The sequence below is a fragment of the Antechinus flavipes genome, chromosome 4 (assembly GCF_016432865.1).
Source record: "Antechinus flavipes isolate AdamAnt ecotype Samford, QLD, Australia chromosome 4, AdamAnt_v2, whole genome shotgun sequence".
Taxonomy (NCBI): Eukaryota; Metazoa; Chordata; class Mammalia; order Dasyuromorphia; family Dasyuridae; genus Antechinus; species Antechinus flavipes.
In genome coordinates this window covers 431,766,492-431,786,125 of record NC_067401.1, presented here as the reverse complement: position 1 = coordinate 431,786,125, position 19,634 = coordinate 431,766,492, and the positions used below count along the sequence as shown (strand labels likewise).

At 35.0% G+C, this 19,634-nt stretch overlaps 1 protein-coding gene across 1 annotated transcript; it reads left to right on the top strand.

Moving 5' to 3' along the window:
* The first annotated feature begins 1,981 nt into the window (after positions 1–1,981).
* Positions 1,982–3,580, top strand: LOC127562965 (methyltransferase-like protein 22). The gene has a single exon (XM_051999102.1). It carries the CDS (start codon positions 2,115–2,117, stop codon positions 3,327–3,329), a length of 1,215 nt encoding a protein of 404 aa, XP_051855062.1. The 5' UTR covers positions 1,982–2,114; the 3' UTR covers positions 3,330–3,580.
* The last annotated feature ends 16,054 nt before the right edge of the window (positions 3,581–19,634 follow it).

Sequence of the window (19,634 nt, the reverse complement as noted above, 5' to 3'; positions counted from 1 at the left end):
TCACTGAAAATCAGAATTGAACAATTGGAATTGAATGACTCGAGGAGACAAGAAGAATCAGTCAAGCAAATCCAAAAAAATCAAACAATGGAAAAGAATGTGAAATACCTTCTGGGGAAGACAACAGACCTGGAAAACAGATCCAGGAGAGACAATCTGAGAATCATTGGACTTCCAGAAAAACATGATGAAAAAAAGAGCCTGGACACTATTTTCCAGGAAATTATCAAAGAGAACTGCCCAGAAGTCATAGGAACAGAGGAAAAAATAAACATTGAAAGGATTCATCGATCACCCACTGAAAGGGATCCTAAAATCAAAACACCAAGGAATATAGTGGCCAAATGCCAGAATCCTCAGATGAAGGAAAAAATATTGCAAGCGGCTAGAAAAACCCAATTCAAGTATCAAGGAGCCACAATAAGGATCACCCAGTTTCTGGCAGCATCCACATTAAAAGATCGAAGGGCCTGGAATATGATATTCCGAAAGGCTAAGGAACTTGGTATGCAACCAAAAATAACTTACCCAGCGAGAATGAGCATCTTTTTCCAGGGAAGAAGATGGACATTCAACAAAGTAAGCGAATTTCATCTATTTCTGATGAAAAAGCCAGAACTTAACAAAAAGTTTGATCTACAAATATAGAACTCAAGAGAAATCTAAAAAGGTAAAGATTAATCTTGGGAACTATATTTTGACTATATAGATGTATAAAGAATACATGTATACCTTGTTCTAGAAATTGATGTGGAAAGGACATTGTACCAGAAAAGGGGTAAAGTGGGGGTACTACATCTCATGAAGAGGCATAGGAAACCTATTCTATCTGAGAGAAAGAATAGAGGGGGATGAATATAGTGGGTATCTTACTGCCTTCAGAATTGGCTTTAAGTGAAAAATCTTAAGACATATTCAATCTATGGTGAAACTTCTCCCACCTCATTGAAAAGTGAGAAGGGAAAAGTGAAAAGGGAAGGAATAAGCTAAGCAGAAGGGAATACGGAAACTGGGAGGGAAAGGGGTAAGATGGGGGAGGAACTCTAAGGCGGGGGGAGGGATACTAAAAAGGAAGGGCTGTGAGAAGCAAGTGGTGCTCACAAGCTTAATACTGGGAAGGGGGGAAAGGGGAAAGAAGGGAGAAAAGCATAAACCGGGGTTAACAAGATGGCAAGTAATACAGAATTGGTCATTCTAACCATAAATGTGAACGGGGTAAACTCCCCCATAAAGAGGAAGCGGTTAGCAGAATGGATTAAAAGCCAGAATCCTACAATATGTTGTTTACAGGAAACACACCTGAAGCGGGGAGATACATGCAGGTTAAAGGTAAAAGGTTGGAGCAAAATCTACTATGCTTCAGGTGAAGTCAAAAAAGCAGGGGTAGCCATCCTGATCTCAGATCAAGCTAAAGCAAAAATTGACCTAATTAAAAGAGATAAGGAAGGGCACTATATCTTGCTAAAGGGTAGCATGGATAATGAAGCACTATCTATATTAAACATATATGCACCAAGTGGTGTAGCATCTAAATTCTTAAAAGAGAAATTAAGAGAGCTGCAAGAAGAAATAGACAGTAAAACTATAATAGTGGGAGATCTTAACCTTGCACTCTCAGAATTAGATAAATCAAACCACAAAATAAATAAGAAAGAAGTCAAAGAGGTAAATAGAATACTAGAAAAGTTAGATATGATAGATCTCTGGAGAAAATGTAATGGAGACAGAAAGGAATACACTTTCTTTTCAGTAGTTCATGGAACCTATATAAAAATTGACCATATATTAGGACATAAAAACCTCAAACTCAAATGCAGTAAGGCAGAAATAGTAAATGCATCCTTTTCAGACCACAATGCAATGAAAATTACATTCAACAAAAAATCAGGGGAAAGTAGACCAAAAAATAATTGGAAACTAAATAATCTCATACTAAAGAATGATTGGGTGAAACAGCAAATCATAGACATAATTGGCGCGCGCCAAACATGGCGGCGGGGGAGGGAGCGGCTGAGGCTTCCCCCGAATGGTGAGCTTGAGAGCTGGCGGGTCCACTCGGACTCAGCCTCGCCCCAGCAGCTGGATGCTCCTATACAGATTAATAACAGCACTGCATGATGGTGGACCCAGAAGAGGAGGAAACTATGGAAGAAATTACATTTAAAAGTGATACTGTGCTGTCTGATGTACATCTAAACACCCCAAACAAAAGGCATCTCATGGTGCGCCTGAATGCTGTTGGCCAACCTGTTTTTCTGTCACAATTCAAACTTCTGTGGAACAAAGATCCTTGGAAAGATACTCAAGTTGAAGATAAAAAACAAAAAAACATTCAAATAGAAAATAATACACTTGATTACAGAAGTATTCAGAAATCTTGTGGCAAGAATAGCAATGGTATAGATTGTCTGGACAAAAATGAAACTCAAATTCACCCTTGTATGAGAATAGAAGCTCTATTGGATAATGATGGTGACTTAGAAGTGGTAAGAAGACCACGGACTTTCTCTGAGACAAAACAAAAAGAACTATCAAGAAATAAGATACATCCTAAAATTCTAACCCAGGGAGCAGAAAATGTCAGTGAAGAAGTTCAAGAAAATGTCCATCATAGTATGGTTAAAATAGAGCACACCATGGCCACCCCTCTTGAAGATGTTGGTAAACAGGTATGGCATGGAGCTTTCCTTCTAGCTGACTACATCCTGTTCCAATGTGACCTATTCAAAAGTTGCACTGTGCTTGAGCTTGGGGCAGGAACTGGGATTGCCAGCATCATCACAGCAACGGTTGCTAAGACTGTTTACTGCACAGATGTGGGTGAAGATCTCCTGGCTATGTGTGAACGGAATGTTACCCTAAACAGGAGCCTAACTGCAACAGCAGGAGGTGCAATTAAAGTTAAAGAACTGAATTGGCTGAAAGATGACTTGTGCACTGATCCTCAAGTTCCATTCAGTTGGTCTGAAGAAGAAATTTCTGACTTATATGCTCACACTACTATCATAATGGCAGCTGATGTTTTTTATGATGATGATCTCACAGATGCTTTATTTAAAACACTCTACAGAATTACTCACAATTTGAAAGATGCATGTACAATCTACTTATCAATAGAGAAAAGACTAAACTTCACACTTAGACATTTGGATATTACATGTGAAGCTTACAATCATTTTCGCTTTTCCCTAAATGATCTAGAGAAACTCAGAGATGGCAAAATGAAGTTTATTGTAGAGCCAATTGAAGCTACTTTCCCCCAGTTCCTTGTTTATGAACGTATAGAGCAGTTGGAACTCTGGAAGATTGTTGCTGCACCAATAAGTTGATCTCTCATGTGAACAAGGCTGAAGATATTCCCCTAAGTCAGTTTGTTACAGTTCTTCCTAAACTGTATTTTTAATGAAATCATAAGCTACCAAACTATTTGCTTTAGTTTATATAATTAAAAATGATTAATGTGCCTGATACAATATAATCATTTTTAAATTTTTGTGATAATTTTTCTGCTGTATAACACTGTTCCATACAGCCTTAAGAGTATTATCTCTTTTGTAAATTAAATGAGAATTATTTAGTTGCCACCAAAAAAAAAATCATAGACATAATTAATAACTTCACCCAAGAAAATGATAATAATGAGACATCATACCAAAATGTATGGGATGCAGCCAAAGCGGTAATAAGGGGAAATTTCATATCTCTAGAGGCCTATTTGTATAAAATAGAGAAAGAGAAGGTCAATGAATTGGGTTGCAACTAAAAATGCTAGAAAAGGAACAAATTAAAAACCCCCAGTTAAACACTAAACTTGAAATTCTAAAAATAAAAGGAGAGATCAATAAAATTGAAAGTAAAAAAAACTATTGAATTAATTAATAAAACTAAGAGTTGGTTCTATGAAAAAACCAACAAAATAGACAAACCCTTAGTAAATCTGATTAAAAAAAGGAAAGAGGAAAATCAAATTGTTAGTCTTAAAAATGAAAAGGGAGAACTCACCACTAACGAAGAGGAAATTAGAGCAATAATTAGGAGTTACTTTGCCCAACTTTATGCCAATAAATTCGACAACTTAAATGAAATAGAAAAATACCTCCAAAAATATAGCTTGCCCAAACTAACAGAGGAAGAAGTAAATATCCTAAACAGTCCCATCTCAGAAAAAGAAATAGAACAAACTATCAATCAACTCCCTAAGAAAAAATCCCCAGGACCAGATGGATTTACATGTGAATTCTACCAAACATTTAAAGAACAATTAACTCCAATGCTAAATAAACTATTTGAAAAAATAGGGATTAAAGGAGTCCTACCAAACTCCTTTTATGACACAGACATGGTACTGATACCTAAATCAGGTAGGCTGAAAACAGAGAAAGAAAATTATAGACCAATCTCCCTAATGAATATTGATGCTAAAATCTTAAATAAAATATTAGCAAAAAGATTACAGAAAATCGTCACCAGGATAATACACTATGACCAAGTAGGATTTATACCAGGAATGCAGGGCTGGTTCAATATTAGGAAAACTATTAGCATAATTGACTATATCAATAACCAAACAAACAAAAACCATATGATCATCTCAATAGATGCAGAAAAAGCATTTGATAAAATCCAACATCCATTCCTAATAAAAACACTTGAGAGCATAGGAATAAATGGACTTTTCCTTAAAATAGTCAGGAGCATATATTTAAAACCATCAGTAAGCATCATATGCAATGGGGAAAAACTGGAACCTTTCCCAGTAAGATCTGGAGTGAAGCAAGGTTGCCCACTATCACCATTATTATTTAATATCGTACTAAAAACACTAGCCTCGGCAATAAGAGTCGAGAAAGATATTAAAGGAATTAGAGTAGGCAATGAGGAAACCAAACTATCACTCTTTGCAGATGATATGATGGTATACCTAGAGAACCCCAGAGATTCTACTAAAAAGCTATTAGAAATAATTCATAATTTTAGCAAAGTAGCTGGCTACAAAATAAATCCCCATAAATCCTCAGCATTTTTATACATCACCAACAAAACCCAACAGCAAGAGATACAAAGAAAAATTCCATTCAGAATAACTGTTGATACCATAAAATATTTGGGAATCTACCTACCAAAGGAAATTCAGGAATTATATGAGCAAAATTATAAAAAAGTCTCCACACAAATAAAGTCAGACTTAAATAATTGGAAAAATATTAAGTGCTCTTGGATCGGCCGAGCGAACATAATAAAGATGACAATACTCCCTAAACTAATCTATTTATTTAGTGCTATACCAATCAGACTTCCAAGAAAATATTTTAATGATCTAGAAAAAATAACAACAAAATTCATATGGAACAATAAAAAGTCGAGAATCTCAAGGGAATTAATGAAAAAAAAATCAAATGAAGGTGGCCTAGCTGTACCTGATCTAAAATTATATTATAAAGCAGCAGTCACCAAAACCATTTGGTATTGGCTAAGAAATAGATTAGTGGATCAGTGGAAAAGGTTAGGTTCACAAGACAGAATAGTCAACTATAGCAATCTAGTGTTTGACAAACCCAAAGCCCCTAACTTCTGGGAAAAGAATTCATTATTTGATAAAAACTGCTGGGATAATTGGAAATTAGTATGGCAGAAATTAGGCATGGACCCACACTTAACACCATATACCAAGATAAGATCAAAATGGGTCCATGACCTAGGCATAAAGAACGAGATTATAAATAAATTAGAGGAACATAGAATAGTTTATCTCTCAGACTTGTGGAGGAGAAAGAAATTTGTGACCAAAGATGAACTAGAGACCATTACTGATCACAAAAAAGAAAACTTTGTTTACATCAAATTAAAAAGCCTTTGTACAAAAAAAACTAATGCAAACAAGATTAGAAGGGAAGCAACAAACTGGGAAAACATCTTCACAGTTAAAGATTCTGATAAAGGCCTCATTTCCAAAATATATAGAGAACTGACTCAAATTTATAAGAAATCAAGCCATTCTCCAATTGATAAATGGTCAAAGGATAAGAACAGACAATTTTCAGAGGATGAAATTGAAACTATTACCACTCATATGAAAGAGTGTTCCAAATCATTATTGATCAGAGAAATGCAAATTAAGACAACTCTGAGATACCACTACACACCTGTCAGATTGGCTAAGATGAATGTTGGAGAGGATGCGGGAAACCTGGGACACTAATGCATTGTTGGTGGAGTTGTGAACAAATCCAACCATTCTGGAGAGCAATCTGGAATTATACCCAAAAAATTATCAAATTCTGCATACCCTTTGATCCAGCAGTGTTTCTATTGGGCTTATATCCCAAAGAAATACTAAAGAAGGGAAAGGGACCGGTATGTGCCAAAATGTTTGTAGCAGCCCTATTTGTAGTGGCTAGAAACTGGAAAATGAATCATGCCCATCAATTGGAGAATGGCTGGGTAAATTGTGGTATATGAATGTTATGGAATATTATTGTTCTGTAAGAAATGACCAGCAGGATGAATACAGAGAGGACTGGCGAGACTTACATGAACTGATGCTAAGTGAAATGAGCAGAACCAGGAGATCATTATACACTTCGACAACGATATTGTATGAGGACATATTTTGATGGAAGTGGATTTCTTTGACAAAGAGACCTAATTGAGTTTCAATTGATAAATGATGGACAAAAGCAGCTACACCCAAAGAAAGAACACTGGGAAATGAATGTGAACTATCTGCATTTTAGTTTTTCTTCCCGGGTTATTTATACCTTCTGAATCCAATTCTCCCTATGCAACAAGAGAACTGTTTGGTTCTGCAAACTTATATTGTATCTAGGATATACTGCAACATATCCAACATATAAAGGACTGCTTGCCATCTAGGGGAAGGGGTGGAGGGAGGGAGGGGAAAAAAATTGGAAAAGAAACAAGTGCAAAGGATAATGTTGTAAAAAAAAAAAAAATTACCCTGGCATGGATTCTGTCAATATAAAGTAATTATTAAATAAAAATTAAAAAAAAAAAAGAGAAGTCAGATAAAAAGTAAGGGAGGCAAGAGCAATGTTGTAATTTTTTTAAATCAACTATAGCATCACAAAATTCCAAAGTAAAAAAGGAAAGGAAGAAGTTCAATCCATAATTGACAAAAAATCCCACAGACATCATACATACGTGAAACTCCTCTAGTGAGGAAACACATAGGAGGCCCTGAGAAAACCTGTTCCACTTTTTACTTTTTATTTCTTAATTATTCTTTTTAATATTAATTTACTTATAATCAATGCAAAATAGAAAAAGAAAGTTGGAAAAGGAATATAAAAATAACATTGACATGTGCCCAGCAGAACATCAGGGAGGATTCAAAATATATAGTAATAACGTTCTCTTTTAAGAAAGCATATATAATAATAGAAAAGATTATATTTATGGTTGTCCATCTTTTCTTTGCTTCCTTGTAGGATTTTCTTTTGTTCTCTGCCATGCACTTTTTATAGCTCATTCCATTCCTTAGTAGGAATAATTATTAAAATTTTTCCTTACATAAAGTTTAAATATGCCTCTTTGCTACTTCCACCCAATATTTCTATATCTGCACTCTATTTTTAAGAACAAACTAATGCCCCTTCTTGGGAATACTTCAAATTATCTGCAAATAGTTTTTATGCTCTTCCTAAATCTCACCTTCAAAGAAATTGACCCCAGTTCTGGTGAGGGCAAGAACGCATCACTTGCAGCCAGTAATTCTATGGAGAATGTAAGGTTTTCTTCCATGCTATGATAGCTCACATGAATGGAGAGAAGAAGGGCTTTCCAAGTAGGTGTCTGAAAACTAGCTCTCACTACCATCACTGTGCAGAGCATCATAGCTCTTGGACCAAAGAGAGTGGACACAGGTAGGATCTCAATGGCTCTGTGTTATCAATGGAGTGGAGGGGAGAAAAGAGCAGTTATTGCCTTGTATCCTTCTCTTTGTCTCTAAGAATCTATTCTCCCTGTATTGTGAATGTTACTTGTGAGGTGGGAAGGAAATCTTACATATGTCCTGAGCTGTGTTCTTGGGGAATATATGGTGGATTTTTTGGTAATCAATCTGTACCAAGATGAATGTAATCTGAGTGCTTGGTAATATCTTCCATTTTCTTTAGAGCATTCCTGTCAAAGACCACAGGACCCTGGCTTTGTGGGCTTTAGATTATTTACTACTTCTCATACTTAAAGTATAGATAAATAAAAATCATCGTGTTCAGCAGTCTAATAACTTCTTTCAGCCCTGGTATCTCTGGTACCAAAGCCCTCCCTAGCAAAATTTTGAAGTTCTCCCAGCCTTGGGACCTCTAGTACCAAAGCCCTTCCTAGCAAAATTTTAAAGTAGATTATCTCTGGTATTCTCACAGACTTTCAAGAATTATTCACTTCTTTCTTCTCCATATTCTGAGGAGATTTTTCTCCCTCCCCTCAGTTGCTAGATGTCTTCCTCTTCTCTAGCAAAACCAGATTCAAGAATATCTCTTCTATCAGTCTTTATTCCCTAATGGAGAATTTCACAAGACCATAAGATCATAAATTTACATCTTTTATTTAAAAAAAAACAGACTAGAAATATCTGATTTCAAGAGTTTGGATTAAGCATGAAGCAAAGAGAGGAAGGAACTACACCAGAAAAGGGACATGTTAAAAAAGAACTCTTGGTTCTATATGTGTGATGAGAAGGATCCAAGTGGATAGAAAAAAAAGGTGACTTCTTTTCTCTACTTCCTTTCCTGAAAGCTGCACTATAGTTATATATAGTATATACTATAATGTAACCAGCTGTTTTACTTTTATTATCCAAATATTTCCAGTACATAGAATTTCCCACTAAGAGGCTAGGAGTTAACAGCATTCTTTGTCTATATCTGTCAATTCATGTGACTGTTTCTATGTCTACATTTACATCTGTGTCCACACCTATATCTATATCTATATAGATCTTTCCTTCTCTTCTTATTTTTCTCTGTACCTCTTCTATATCTGTCTGTCTCTCTGTCACTGTCTCTCTGAATGTCTGTCTCTGTCTGTCTCTGTTTCTCTCTCTCTGTCTGTCTGTCTCTTTGTCTCGCTCTCTCCACAGTTATAGTATGCTAGTGCTAGAGTGAGAAAAATCTTACTTCTTTAAATCCACCCTTAGACATTAGTTCTGTGACCCCAAGCAAGTCCCTTACCTTCTGCCCACCTCAAATTTTCCATCTATAAAATGAGATCAATAATATAATATCACTTATCTCACAAAATTGTGGTGAGGATAAAATGAAACAATATTTGTAAAGACTTTTGAATACCTTAAAGCACTATAAAATACTATTATATACATATACATATATCATAAATATTCTATGCTTATATTGATACCTATTTATCTGTTCATTTATAAATACAAGTTTACTTAACAAATTCAAACTGAATGTTAAAATTTTTTCCTAGGGGTTCATTAATTATAACTAGATTATAAGTAAATATATTATATTATTGTAACTAGAACTTTTTATCTAAAATAAACTTTCTAAAGCTTAACTAAAAATGGACTTTAGGGGCTACTATATTGCCTCTATGTTTTGGACAAACTAATTGTTGTAACAGAGAAAGCAAAGGGAGAATATGCAACAATGTACAAGACTACACCAAACTGGAAAGAACATAGAATTTAGACTACAAAACTAAGTTTCAAATCCCAGTGCTTTCATTTACTTTGTGACTCCAAGCAAATTGTTTAACTTTTCTTGGACTCAGATTACCTATCTGTAAAACTATGATTTATAGAATCCCTTCTCTTTTAAAATTAATGGTCCTAAGTAAGAAGGTAGTTGAGGGACAAGTTCCTTCAAGGTTCAATCTGGTAGGGATATCAGAGATCAGCTGAGAAAACGAGTTGAAGAGCTACCAGAGTTGTTAAGAGAATAAAATTGGATAATATTTGTAAAATTCTTTGCAATCCTTAAAGTGCAATATAAATGCTACCATCTCCTCCTCCTCCTCCTCCTCCTCCTCCTCTTCCTCCTCTTCCTCCTCCTCCTCCTCCTCCTCCTCCTCCTCCTCTTTCTTCTTCTTCTTCTTCTTCTTTTTCCTCTTTTTCTTCCTCTTCTTCTTCTTCCTCTTCCTCTTTCTTCCTTATTCTTTCTTCTGCTTCACAAGTAGCATGCATAATAGGGAATGAGTAGGAGCCCTAGGCTCTCAATCCAAAACTACTGGTTTTTTCCCTTACATCATGCCATTTCTTTGCCTTAGGGAATAGCAAATAAAGAAGAGCACACTCTTAAAGCTAGTGCCTTTTCTCTGTTGATTATTTCCACCTTATCTATACATCTTCTGGTTGTACAAAGTCATTTGTTTGTTTTCTCCTCAATTGATCTGTGAGTTCCATGACAGCAAAAGCTGCATTGTTCTTTAAATCTTTCTTCACTTCTGCCTTTGAAGATGCTAAGTGCTGAAGTAGATAAAGTATTGGGCCTGTACTTAAGAAGACCTGAGATGGAATCCAATCTCAGGATCTTACTCTGTGACATTGGACAAATTATGTATCACTGTTTGCCTCAGCCTCCTTAACTATAAAATGAGAATAACAATAGCATTTACCTGTCAGTGTTGTTAGAAGGATCAAATGATATAATATTAGTAAAGTACTTAGCACAATTCTTGACCTATGTAGAAAATTAGTCATTTTTTTTTTTTACCAACTAACTGACCCTTATTGGCATGACATAAATAGAGGTAAGTTTTTTCTAAAGGAGCTTAATAATCCTTTTTAATCTAAGGATGTCATTATGAAGCTGAAAGTTAATGAGACAAAATTTTTAAGGAGATAAAAATAATTCCTTTCCTAAAGGAATAGATTCCCCAGCCAAAAGAAGTCATAGATGAACATCTCCATGGGTATAGAATCAGATTATCAAAATGGAAAGAAATGTCAAAGGCCCCAAAGTATAATCCCTAACAGAACAAAAAAAAATCTCCTTCTTCATTCTTGCTTTGTAACAAACCATCTAAAAATCTTGGAAGATAGGAAATCCATTACCTACAAGGGCAGTCTATTACAATTATAGGACAGCTTTGATGGTGGGAAGTTTTTCCTTATGATAATTTGAAATCTAACTCCTTGTAATTTGTGCTTCCTTCTTCTAACTCTGTCATGTGGTACCAAGTAATATAATCTCTTTTCATATTACAACTCTACAATTATTTAATGCAACTACAATACCTGCTTCTCCCCCAAACTTTTTATTTCATAGCTAACCACGTCCAATTATTTCCACTAGTCTTCAGATACCCCAGCCTTCAATCTCTCATCATCACTCCAACTTATTGGTCTCCTTCCTATAATTTGATTTCTAGATTAAAAAGCACTAATTGAACATCATATTTCTAGTTGTGAACTAATACAAGTAGAATATACTATAACTCTCATCCATTAATCAATGTTGGACATCAATCAAATATATAGTATGTACCAGGTATAAGTGCTAAGAATATCAAAAGAGACAAAAGACAGTCCCTGGCCTTCAAAGAGCTCACAATCTAATGGATGCAATTAAAAGTCATAATAGCATTGTTGGCCACCATGTCACATTAGGATTTATTCTGAGTTTGCATTTCATTAAAATTCTCAAATTTGTTTTTACACATGCAACTTTTCAAACTTTTAATCTAGCTGTCACACTTTACAATATTTTTTCTAGATTTTATCTTCTTTGTTTCAGCCTAGCATTCTAGCTTATTGAGTTCTTATAAATTCAAATTGCTATCTGATGAGTATTTGAACCAAGTCATTTACACATTGAATAAGCATGATTTTTTATAACTTCACCCAAGTCACTCTTTTTTGGGAGTGGGGGGAGAAACAGATGACCCTGGCATTCTGAAATAGATTTCCCTCCAGGTTGACATCAGTTATTAATTCTTTGACTATAGAAATTCATAATCAATTAGTCTCATGTTTTCCATAAGAATAGGATTAAAAACTTCATCAGGAGTTATCACATTTACAGGGCAGCTAGGTGGCATTATATAGAGAGCACTGGCTCTGCAGTTAGGAAGAATTATCTTTCTGGATTCAAATCCAGTCCCAGATATATACTAGCTGTGTTATCCTGGGCAAGTCACTTAACCCTGTTTGCCTCAGTTCATCACCTATAAAATGAACTTGAAAAGGAAATGGCAAACTACTTCAGTGTCTTTGCGAAGAAAAGCCTAAATAGTGTCACAAAAAAATCAGATATGACTAAAATGATTGAACAATCATTTTAAATGATGTAGATGTAAATATCTATCTATATATGATAAACTTGTGATAATAAGAAACACATTACAGCCCCCTTTTTTTTATGTGACTGTCTTATCCATCCTAAATCTTCTCTTCTCCAGGCTAAATATTCCAAGTCTCTTGATCTAATTCTCATAAGAGATAGTCATTTGCCAGCTGGAATGCCCTTCTCAGGATGTTCTTCAATGTATCAAGTTTCTTCTTAAAACTGGCTGCCTAGCACTGAATTTAGGATTCCAGATATCTCTTATAGAGGCAGATAACAGTGGGGTTGTTACCACCTCAGCACAGGATACCATGTAGCTTAAGTTCACATTAGGGTTTTTTTGGTTACTTTTTGTTTGTATGCTTGGTTGGTTTTTTGTTTGTCTATTTTGTGGTGAGGGCTATCATTAAATTGTTGATAAATACAAAATACAATACTTACATAAAATGCAGAATATTTTCCAGATAGTTTGCTGTATAGACATTAATTATATGTTGCTTTTGTCATGATGATGAATTTGCTATTTCTTCTCATCACACCATTTTCTGGATTTCTTGCCCCATACTCTTTAATTTCCTAGGCTTTATTGATTGATTTTATGGCTCATCTAGTCTGCTTTCCTCAGATGAGGAAAATGAGGCCGGGAGAGTTGCAAGCTCTTGGGCAAGCTACCCAAGAGTGTATAGCTAGAAAGTGTCAGATCCAGATTTTGAACTTAGAGTTCCTAATGCCAAAACTAGTACCATTTGTTTTCTTACAAACAATATTGTGTAATGGAATTAGTCTATGACCTCCCACTGCCATCCCTTCATCAACTCTGCTCTGCATGCTGTACTACATCAAAATAACTTTCAGTCACTTGTACTAATCTTCCCTTCAATTTTCATGATGTCAATCAGTTTCTACTTATTAGGACGAAGGGTTTCCAGGATCTCTCTTCTGCTAGTTGGATTCCGGATCACCAATTTTGCTTGTGTAATTTGGGAGTCTCTTTGATTATATATATGAATAGGTCTACTTGTTTCCTCAGCAGATGTCTGGTTAAAGTTCCCTCCCCATGATTATGGCATTCTGTGGTCTAAAAGAGAGTAATGTGAGAACACCGCCACCGGAATGGAGAACAGGAGAGCAGCTACTAGATGCATTTTTGACCTCTTCAACCTGCATTTTTGATTATCGAAGCTCTTAACCAACTTCATCATTAAACCTAATTACAAACCCCGGGAATGAATCACTGGCCTCTAGCATAAAACTGAGGTCACTACTGTAGGTTCCATGAGTTGAAATATTGTTTTTTCAAGGTAGCTATCTCAAAAAAAAAAAAAAAAAAGAGGGGTGGTGAGAGAAAGGGAGGTCAGTGCCTAGAGAGCAGAAAGCCATCTAAGGACCCTGAGGAATTTGTAATATTCATTAGAAGGATCAAAAGAATATTGCTTAGGTCCAATTTCCAAATCCAAGGTGTGTTTACTATAATAAAGACAGTTTATGTGATAAGATCATACCATTAGTTATGGAAGGAATCTTCATCCGTACTCTCTCATTGAGGATAATGAAGTCCATGAGTTTAGCTGATATTCTCAAGAACACACAAGTAGTAAGAAGAAAAGTCATATTCTGACTCCTCTTATATTTCCAACATCATTTCCATTAAACCATGCTACAATAATGCTCTCCAAATGTTCAAATGGCAAATGATAGAAACAGAGTTAGAGAGTATTTGAATTACAAGAGAAATAATCTAATCCAACGATTTTTATAACAATCACTTAAAAAGCCCTTCTTCTCTTGTAAAAGTTAATTTAAAAAATTAACATATAAATAACATGCCAACACATGTAGTTTTTATTTCTACTAAATCAGGGTGCTTCTCTTGAAAATTTCCACTTAGGAGGAACCCACAACTTCCAAAGGAAGTTCTTCCCACTTTTTCTAGTGTTAACTAGACTCCCTAACTCCCTAACTGTTAGGGCAATGTAGGCAAGGTGGTGGAGTAAAGGCAGGAACTTGCCTAACTTCTCCCCCAAACTGCTTTAAATTCCTCTAAGAATGACTCTATGGTTAACTGTTAGCAAATTCAGCTTTATAATAAACCTAAATCTTTCTCTTTATGGCTTCCAAACCTTATTTCCAAAGTTCTCCTCTATGAAGTAAATCAGGACAAGTGTAATCTTCTTTGATATTATATCCCTTCAATTTTTTTTAAAAGTAGATACCATATCTCCCTTAATATTTACCTTTTCCTAGCTAACCCTTTATTTCCTTGATTAATCCTCATATGATGTGATCTATATATCTCTGATCATTCTCATTGTCATTACTAGATACACTACAACTCCTCTACAACCTTCCTAAAATACATCACCAAGATCTAAGTACAAGATTCTAAATGTGATATGACCAGAGGAAAGTACAATGAAACTACTGACTCCTTTGTGTTTTGAATGCTATACACACACACACACACACACACACACACACACACACACACGTGCGCATGTGTGTGTATAATTTAGGATGACATCAACTGTTTTGGCAACATATATATTATTGGCTTTTTCATGAAGTTTCAGCCCCCTAACTTCCCTTCCCCCAGATATTTTATTCAATATATATAACATTCTCATATTGACTAGCAATATCTTCTCCAGCCTGAACTGGATGAAATTGACTTTTTAAAAACTCAGATCAAAGATATTATGTTTGTTCTCACTCCTATTAAATTTCAGCCTATTTATTGAAGATACTAGGATTTTTGTTATTCAACATGTTGGCAATTTTTCCCACCTTTAATCACTTGAAATTTTGATAATCATGCTTTCTATACCTTCATCAAAGTCATTGATAGAAATATTAAATGATCAGTTCAGTAATAAGTCTTTGGGCCACTTCAATGGAGACCTTTTTTTAAGTTGACATAGATCTATTAATGACTCTCTTTTTTTGTCCAGTCATCCAACAAGTTACAAAGCCAGAAAACTATGCTATATCTTTTGACCCACAGCTTATCCTTTATCCCTTATCCATAATGATAAGGCAAATAGGCCTTAGTCACTAGACTCTCTATTTATTCTTTTGTATTTAAAATGAAGACAATAGAGGTTTTATGATCTTTTGAGTAACTAAAGTCTACTAGATTTTCCTTCCTATTAATGTAGTTATCTTCTCAAATAAGGAAATAAAACCAAAACTGCCATGATTAAAAAAACATTTCTTTGCTTATTTGTTCATTCATTCTTGCATTCATGTATTCATTTGCTCATTCATTAGTTTGCTTACTTGTTTTTTATGTGTGTGTCTATTTATTTTTAGACTGCTTTCTCTATCTTGCCCAAGCTGGAAGTATTGCTGCCATTTTTAAACCCAATCCCACTATTGGTATATATGACTAGTGTGACTTGTTCCACTTCATTCTTAAACCAATTTTGTCTTTCTTAGGCAAGGAGAAGGGAGCAGTACATCCTTTAGGTACAGAATGCAACAGTATCTCGATCATGTCCAATTCACTTCTGAGATTTTGTGTAATAAGATCTAATGGTCTGGCATCCAGAATCAGACATTTATTCACTGTGTGACCCTGGATAAGTCACTTAACCTTGTTTGCCTCAGTTTCTTTAAATGGCAAATCCCTCCAGTAGTTTTGCTAGGAAAATCATAAATAGGGTCATTAAGAATTGGACATGACCAAAACAACTAAACAACACGTGCTGTGTAGCACAGTAGAAACTGTGCTAAGTCCTATAGAATTATTATTTCATTTGATCTTCAGAAAAACTTTGTGTGGTAGGTGTTATCATGATTCTTAGTGTAGAGTTGAGGAATATGAGGCAATTATAAATTAAGTGATTTGCCCAGAGTCACACAGAGGATAAGTGTCTGAAGCTAGATTTGAACTTAGGAATCCCTGACTCCAAGCCCCAAACCCTATCTACTGTGGCATCTGGCTATATAAAAATATGTGAATTCTAAATTTGATTGTTGTGTATACTCTCTAATTCTAGCTAGGCAGAAAAACCAAATATATATATATATATTCTTTAATATATATCTTTAATATACATCTTTAATCAATATGTCATTTTATTACATTTTTATGAATAGTTCCAGTATACTTGGCACTGGAGGAGGGAGAAGGATAGAAGGATAAGAAAAGGGTCTTGTTTTCCAGTATTCCATATATATATATATATATATATATATATATATATATATATATATATAGGCACTAGGGAATGTCTTCTTCCCTTCCTCTCTTTTTTCTGAGAAAAAAGGTCATTTTTTAGGACTTTCCCAACTGGGAGATTTCTAATTGGTCCATTAGCCATTAAGCTGGATAAAGAGTAGGGATAGTAGCTTGAAAGATTAATTTACTTCATCTAACAAAAACTAACTCAACATCTCATTCTACCAAAATAACTAGACAATAATATAGAGTATACTATTAATTTATCTTGGATATATCTATGTGTCCTCTCATCGTCTAAATCATAGAATAGAACTAGATGTTCTGGATCATGGAAGCTTAGAATTTTAAGAGCTGAGAGACACCTTTAAGGTCATCTAATGTGATTTATGTAATTCTGCTTTATAACTTCTTGATGCTTTAAATGTTATATATATATATATATACACACACACACACACACACACACACACACACACACACACACACATCACAGGGGAGAAGGTCTCACAGGCTATTTTTTCCATTATTTTCACTTGTTGGTCACTGATTCAGCACTGTGGACAAAGGAATTATATTAAGAGAGCAGCAGAAAGGAAAGATTTGAGACAAGAGATAGACAGTTCAAGTCAGCTAAGAAATTGTAAATTCCTTTACAGCTAACCAAGGATCATCCCATGCATTATGTGGTTAGACAACTTGAATTAGCTACAGAACCATGAGTTTGACTATTCATGGTCAGCCACTCCAAGGCCCTTGCCTAGATTCTATCACTACTATCCTGAAAGCAATTTCTTCATTTGCAGAAATTGCATTCAGACTCCAGATTCTTTTTACAAATGAATGAATAAACTGGACGCAATAACAGAAGGATTAACTTATTTATTTCATGTAACAAAAATTAAATCAATACCTTATTCAACCCAAATAGCCAAAAACAAAGTTATCATTTTTACTAGATATGGTTTTTATTTCTCTTATCATTATTATTTTGCTCCATCGATGACCTTCTTAGTTTGTGGCAAGCTTGCAATCCTCAGACCTGAATTCCTCCTGTGTTCTGTTCCATCTTTAATCAATATGTCATTTTATTACATTTTTATGAATAGTTCCAGTATACTTGGCACTGGAGGAGGGAGACGGATAGAAGGATAAGAAAAGGGTCTTGTTTTCCAGTATTCCATAATCTGTTTGAAGATAAATGATCACTTCCAATAATTATAATATAGGTCACTCTTTTCTAAGTGATAAATGAGAATCAGACAAAATAAATACTGTTGCAGTGTTGGAGAAAGTATGTCTGTGGATGAGAAAGACTTAAGTTCAAATTCTTCCTCAGACATTTAGTGAGTCTAAGTGACTCTGAGCAAGGCTTTTAAAATCTATGAGCTTCAATTTTCTCATCTACAAAATGTGAATATTGGACTCAATGCTCTCTGAAGTCCCTCATGGTTCTAAATCAGCCATATCATTATGTTCCAATAGTTTGGTGAGTTGTCAATCCATAAGAATATTTATTCCCCAAGAAACTAAGACTTAGAGTCATAGTCTTATACTTAGCACTGATCTGATTGATAGAAATAATAGAAGAGGCCAAGAGAAGAACTTTGTTCCTGTTTCTAAATAGATTTATGACAAGCATTAGAAAATGGACTCTCCAAACTTTAGTAATCTGCAACTTGAATTACATGCTATGCAATCAGCATTCCAGTCTATTCTTTCATCTCTTTTTACAAATACCTTTCTCACTCCCCCCCCCATGTTTTCATCGTTGCTATGCTCTTTCCAGCTTCTCCTGTCCTTGTCAGTGCTAGATATAAAATTAAATTTCTAAGATTAAGCTTCAGTTTTTCAACTCTTAGAATGAAAGAATATTAAAAAGGAATCTTTAAATAGGCTACAGCACTATCTATATTGACTTAGAACCATAGCTAAAAATTAAGGTTGAAGTTCAGAAGAATGGGATCTGGATTTGCCAGTTGTACATAGCATTGAGGACATTATCATTATCATTATTAATATTATTATTATAATTATTGTCAGTCATGAACTGTAATTTCATTGGTATGGGAACTCAAAGTCAGTGTGCCAGACACTGTGCTAAACACTAGTGATTCAAAGAAGACACAAAACCATCCAAGCTTGCAAAGAGCTCATATTCTAATGGGAGAGACAACATGCAAACGACTATGTACAAACAAGATAAATATAGGATAAATTAGAAGTGGTTACAGAGGGAAGGCACTAAGACAGAGGAGGACTGGGGAAAGCTTGTTTCAGAAGGTAAAAGACTTGAAAGAAGTGGAGGGAAATGAGGAAAGAAAGAGATCTAGACATAGGGAATAGCCAGTGAAAATTCCCTGAATCCTGGATATGGAGTATTTTATTGGAAGAGCAGCAAACAGGCCCATGCTCCTGCATCATAGAGGATGTGAAGAAGAGAGAAATATCAGAAAATTAAACAAATAAGAAGAGGCTGGGTTATGAAGAGCTTTGAATGCCAGAGGATTTTATATTTAATATGAGAAATAATAGGAAGCCACTTGAGCTCATCAAGCAAAGGGATATGTAATCAGATCTGCATTTTAGAAAGATAATTAGGCACTTGAGTGGATGATAGATCAGAATAGGGAAAGATTTAAGACAGGGAGACCAACCTTGGGATGGTCCAGGCTTGAGAAGTATGAAGGGGATAGCAGTCTCAGTGGAGGCTCCCTCCATTGATGAACATCTCTAACTTAACTGCCATTTATGCAAAAGTGTTAAACTTGGGGTCAGTGGGACACAAGTCTCCCACAAACTTTTCATTGATACCTGGTCCAGATTAAAATGTCATTGGGAAATGTCTAATAAAAATTTTAAAATATAATATGATATGTTGTTATTCAGTCATGTCTCTGGGAACTCTCTGTGAACCCCATTTGAGATTTTCCTGGCAAGGAATGCTTTGCCATTTCTCTTTCCAGTTCCTTTTATAGTTGAGGTAACTGAGGCAAACAGGACATATCAATTTGCCCACTGTCATACAGCTAGTATTTGTATGAGGTTATAATTGAATTCAGTAAAATGAGTCTTCCTAATTTCAGGCCGAACATTCTCTCAGGCCGAACATTCTCTCCTCTAAGCAAATATTTGTCCTTAATACAACATTGATACCACCAATTTGTGGTTTTCAAAGTAAATTT

Excerpts from the sequence above, each read along its gene's own strand:
- LOC127562965 (XM_051999102.1), top strand. The coding sequence starts at position 2,115 with ATGATGGTGGACCCAGAAGAGGAGGAAACTATGGAAGAAATTACATTT.